Source organism: Hippocampus comes, unplaced genomic scaffold (assembly GCF_001891065.2).
Source record: "Hippocampus comes isolate QL1 unplaced genomic scaffold, H_comes_QL1_v1.1 scaffold327, whole genome shotgun sequence".
NCBI classification, from domain to species: domain Eukaryota; kingdom Metazoa; phylum Chordata; class Actinopteri; order Syngnathiformes; family Syngnathidae; genus Hippocampus; species Hippocampus comes.
The window spans coordinates 847452-853451 of NW_017806221.1; the positions used below are offsets into that span (position 1 = coordinate 847452).

The 6000-nt window shown below is 42.8% G+C and overlaps 1 protein-coding gene across 21 annotated transcripts in view; it reads left to right on the forward strand.

Annotated features, from left to right (window-relative positions):
- rims2a (regulating synaptic membrane exocytosis 2a) overlaps nucleotides 1–6000 on the forward strand; it is a 137658-nt gene that overhangs the window by 105069 nt on the left and 26589 nt on the right. For 18 of the 21 annotated variants that reach the window (XM_019856273.1, XM_019856268.1, XM_019856281.1 and 15 more), the window contains one exon: nucleotides 2269–2301. The exons of the other annotated variants lie outside the window; for them this stretch is intronic. In XM_019856273.1, coding sequence (XP_019711832.1) covers nucleotides 2269–2301 — 33 coding nt within the window. The remainder of the gene's footprint in view (nucleotides 1–2268; nucleotides 2302–6000) is intronic. 21 annotated transcript variants of the gene reach the window in all.

Sequence of the window (6000 nt, forward strand, 5' to 3'; positions counted from 1 at the left end):
GTAGCAGGGCAGCATGGTGTGTAGCGTGTCTGCCCCACAACTTTAAGGCGTGTCTTTTTACTATCAACTTGTTCTTTTGTGGGTTTGCTTCTGGCTACTTCACTACAAACATGCACACATGTTCATGAAAGACTCTCGTCAATATGTGTGAACATGAGTGTCAATGGTTGCTTATGTGCCGTTTGCCACTTTGAAATGTGATATGGTGAATTATACGACACCCGTTTACTTCATTAAAATGTGTTGATGTGCAAATGTATGCATAACATTAAACAGTGGAAGTCATATAACAATGACTGAAAAATCAAGAGGTATAAATAGGCAGAATAATATAAACAGTGTGAATGATAATGAATCATATTGATTATGTATAACGTTTCTGCACAGTGTTCAGAAGTATTTTTCTCACACACACACACACACACACACACACACACACACACACACACACACACACACACACACACACACACACACACACACACAGTGGAAAGTTCTTATGTCAGTATAAAGATGACCTACACCATTGTTTCCAGCAGCGTAAGTTTGCTGGAGAAAGAGCTCTTCTGCTGTAACTGAGTGTCATAAAAAGGGTGTAAATGAAGGTACGTGATGGAGACAGGTTTGTTCAGTCACCACAGGTCTCTCGCTCAATCAAATGTCTCCATCTTCAATCCCAAGATGTCAGCAGCCTTCTTCATTAGTTTCACGCCACAACATTCCACACCATGCCGCAAACAAAGCCTTGTCATTGTTTTGTGGATTTGATACAAGACAACTACTGCTACATCTACAATTACTTCTAGTAGTCGAAGTAGTAGTAGTAGTAGTGGTAGTAGTAGAAGTAGTAATAGGGGTACTAGTGTGTTGGTGAATCAAATCTCTGGTAAAACTGGTCGTATATAGTGCTACGGCTGTGCTTCTTAAAGTAGTAGTAATAGATCATATTTTTAGTGTTGGTGAAGTCTTAATATCAATTCAGAACTTGCATGTCTAGGTGTCCTATTTTTAAAGCATAGCAACTTATACTCAACTACATGAGGTCAGTGAAGACATCAAATTTCGCTTGATGAGACGATTATTATTTGATTCTCATTACAGTGTGACGTTAGCTTGCACCAAGAGATGAAAGCTGCTAAGGCACATCACAAGTCTCACAAAATATTTTAATTAACGTGACACTCCGTTACTGACCTGAATTTTCAACTAATGAGCTTAATGCAAACTGCCCAAAAGAATTAGGTCTGGAGAAGACTCATTGTTTTTCTGTATCTGCACTCACTGCTGCGTTGTCGATTTGCGACACACAGAGATGAAGAAGTGAAACAAACAAGAGCTGTGGGAAATAAGTCACAAACTGTTTGCTGATTCAAACACATTTATTTACCGAAGGGAAAGCAAATATTTGCCAGAATATTTCAGGGTTGAAGTTGGCTGCAAATGTGAAGGGACTGGTGAAAGGGGGAAAAATGTTTGACTGATTGAAAAAGAACAATGTGAAAGCAGGCAGTGAATGTGTCACATCATTTTCTTTCATGAGTCTAATGCTTGTGTGTGTTTAGCCGTCCACTTACTCTTGGTGTATTTCCCAACGCCCTTGTGCTTGTGTGCCTTTTCCTTTGTGTGCTTTCCTGATTGCAGCTCTGTATTTGCGTGTCTTTGAATTATAATTTTACATCTTTATTCCAGACTTCACAAAGTTGACCTATACAGGCTCAATTGACCTCTCCTTCCTCTCTTACCTACCCCGCTTTCACCCCTCCAATTCCCAGAGAGCTCAAGTTTCCGTTTGGTTCAGTGCATTAACACGTCTTTATTATTACAGATTTTGTTCTGCACAGAGCCTTCCCCAATCCCGGCTCCGCTCCAGTTATCTAATAATGAAAATTCTACCTCAGCTTCTTACAGCATCACATCCTCTTGCACTATTTTTGCTTTTATGCCCATTGTGGAGTTTTTTTTTGTTCTTGTTGCATTATTTGTGTGTGTGTGTGTGTGTGTGTGTGTGTGTGTGTGTGTGTGTGTGTGTGTGTTTCGTGTTTTATGTTCACTGATGACCATTGCTTTGTCATTGTTGTTTCGTATCGTTGTACTATGTGACCTCCCTTCCCCGAGCCTTCATTCTCACCATCCAAACAGTGGCCTTTTCTGTCATTAGGTGTGATGGTGTCACACTCCCTCTAACTTCACCCTAACCCCTTCTTGCATCCTCTCACATCCATCTTCCTCTCCTCTCTCTGTGTCTGTCCATTCTGGATGTGATCGCAGAAGACACTGCCTCACCAAGTTGGACGAACTCAGGTCTGTCCTTTCTTCATCACCCTCTTCCTTCTCTGATTCTGCTTGCACCCACCAATCACCCCAAACGAGTCTCCCTGACTTACCCTTGCCACCTATTTCAACTGACCTCAGTTGTCTTTTAAGCTTTGCTTGCTATTTGTGCTCGAAATTGTCCTGGTCAAAGCACTTGTTGCTGATGGTCATTTTCACTGTTCAGACTGTACGGCTTGAACGAAGAAAATCATCTCATTGTCACAACATTGTAATCCTTGTAATAGCTCTCATTGCCAGATGCCATTCTTTTATATCACCAAAAAAGACATAGAAAACATGAAATAAAACAAATATGTGGTGACATTGTCTCAAATTCCTCAAAACGGATACAATGTACTGGTCTCTACACATATAAAGAATGAATCATGATCTGATGGATTCATTTTACTCTCACATAATCAGATCCCCAGACAAATTCAGTGCAGAATTGCAGTGGGTTCTCATTTTGGTTTTTTATAGATGTGTGAACCAAAAAAATGCATCAACTCAGTACTGAAGTTATTGATCAAAAACCATTGTAGAGCATATTACACTGTGACAGGCAGCTTAACACATAACACAGGTTTGAAATGCTCTCAATGACATTTACTTGCTTGACCTCAGTGTTGGATGCCCTTGCAGGGCTTAAGATACGGACCTATTTTTTTCTTCAGCACTATCTACAGTGAGATTTCAATTTTAGCCTTCATAAATATTGTTCACTAATCAGATTTTCTTGCAACAGAGTCATTAATAACACGGTCTTTCTAATGAAAAGAAAAATCTGAGCATTGGCCATAACATCAGTGACAATAAACAGATAGCTAGTACTGGAGAAAAAGGCTTTGTAATCATTTGCTCTCCTTTTTCCGTTGTTTGTCGGTGTGTGTGTACAACTAGTATTATTCATCATCACGTTAACTCTGAAGACAGCAGAATAGGTTTGACATAGACTTAATAATAATTGTGTTTATACTTTGTTTGACTGCCCAGCAAATGGCTTGCGAAAAATCAAGGGTCTACAGTACGTACAGTATGTTAGTAAGTTAGCTCGGTTAAGTGGCATCCCACTCGCAGCGCTAATGAGAACAAGCAGTATGGAAAATGAATGGATGGCTTTGATGATACTAATAATGATATATAATAATAATGATAATAATGATCAATATCAGAATTGCATAGCACTTTTCATAATACTATAGATGCTCTACAACAAACAGAGGTATAAAAAAAAAACAGACAGTGCTAATGGGCTTTAGATTCCGACTAGGACCTGAACCACCACCCCATTGGTCGATCAAGCATAAGGACTTGAGGGTCCTCATACAATATGTTGCACGGTATCATTTTTTAAAATCCATAAAAAGATGGAGCGTCCGTCAAGGAAAAAACAGGTTGAGACAGAAAGAGGACATGGATGAGAAAAAAGATGGGGATGTATTGAAAGACAGGGCTCACTCTTATTCATTTAAATGTAAGCAGTTTGTACATATGCCACATCCATATTTTTTTTTATTTAATGTTTTTACCACAAGCTTCGCTATTTCAGCCACAGGTACATATGAACTCATAAATATGGTTACGTATTGTTGTAAACCACAATATGCATACTGTATATAATGTATTTCTGTTGCTTGGCAGTGCGTGATGAGTGGCTGTGTTTTGCTTGCTTATAACCCTGAAATGGATTTTTCGACTGTCTGAAAGCTTGCGTGCATTTTGATGACTATAATTTGCATAGTTGCCACATCATGCAACTGCGATTCAAATGTTTGAGTCGCCGCAAAACTGGTGGGCTCTTGTGGCAAAACCCCGCACACTGCACGAATGGAGTTCTGCCGCTTTGCTCATTGTGCGGCGGCCCAAACAGAAAGAGGAATGGCGTGTAGGAGTATGGTCAGATGTAAGATATTTCGAAAAGGTGGGAGTTGAATTGACTTTTAAATGAGGTGAGGGTGTCAGAGTCCCTGAAGTCAATGGACAGGGAGTTCCAGAGGGTTGAAGTAGTGGTGGCAAAGGTCCCGTCTGCCACAGTGTGGTGTCGGAGTCGTCTGAGGGTTTTCATGGTGTTTTAATGAGAAAGGTGGACCCGAATGCAGGAAGCAGGCCAAGTGAGACAGCTTTGCAGGTGCTTTTTCAAAAAACATGACTGACAACAACATTGATATATCACACTGGTGGCGGCGCGCACAGACGCGAAGTCAGGAGCTCTCCCTTTGGTTGCAGTATTAGTTGTATATTTGTATATATTTTTTCTCTCCCAGTTAGTAACCTGCTGGGCGAAGGTCATGTACAACCGACAAGACCTATTAGACATTGGATTACGATGTGAACACGCCATTACGGCCGAATTCACGAAACACAACAACATACCAGTGGATATTGCGCGCCAACCTGGGTCTCCATGGATAACACCGGGAATACGACGTCGAAGGAAGCGCCGCGGCGACCGTGGAGGAGCGCTAAACAGATTGAAGCGCGACCCACACAGACCATCCATTCCGAGCCTTTTCCTTGCTAACGTGAGGTCATTGGCAACAAAAATGGACGAGTTGAGACTCAGGGTGGCGACAAAGACCATCAACAGCTGTGCACTACTCATCACCGAGAGTTGGCTAACACCTAGCATCTCGGATGCTAACATTGAAATCCCTGGGTACACAATTCACCGACAAGACCGCAGCAAAGAGTCCACAGGGAAATCACGGGGCGGTGGAGTAGTGATCTACCTAAACAACAACTGGACTTCAGACTCCAAGCTGGTAAGCAGTCACTGCTCCCAAGACCTGGAATATATAACAGTAAAGTGCAGACCATTCCACCTGGCCAGAGAACACTGTGCCGTCTTCATTACTGTTGTGTATATAGCCCCGGATGCTAACGCTAGCATAGCATTATCCACCCTCCACGATACCATCAGCGCCCAACAAAACAAATACCCCCACGCCGTCCACATAACAGCGGGGGACTTCAACCAGACGAACCTTAAGTCAGTGCTCCCTAAACTATACCAGCATGTGAAGTGTGCCACAAGGGGAGATAACACACTGGACAAGGTCTACACAAACATCAAGAACGGCTATAGGGCCAGACAATTGCCCCAACTTGATCAGTCTGATCACATGTCCCTGCTCCTGATACCAGCATACAAACCTATCAAGAAAAGCGCCCCCATCACAACAAAAACTGTGAAAACATGGCCGGAGGGCGCCATGGAACAGCTTCAGGACTGCTTTGCAACAACAGACTGGTCGGTCTTTGAAAACAGGGACCTTGAACAGTACACAGCATCTGTCCTAGGCTACATCACACACTGCATGGACACTGTCACGAAGGAGAAACGCATTCGGATATACCCAAACCGGAAGCCCTGGATGACAAAAGAAGTGCAGTGCCTACTCAAAGACAGGGACACAGCCTTTAAGAAAGGAGATCAGGCGCTCTACAGTGCCGCCAGGGCTAACCTGAAAAGAGGAATCAGGAAAGCTAAGGCGGACTACAAGAGCAAGATCGAGGACTGCCTACAGAGCAATAACACCAGGAAAGTATGGCAGGGAATACAGCACATCACCAACTTCAGACCCTGCAAACCCACGGCTGACGGCGACGCCACCACAGCAGAGGAGCTAAACAGCTTCTTTGCGCGGTTCGAGAGAGAGCCACCAACAGCCACACCCGCCCACACCC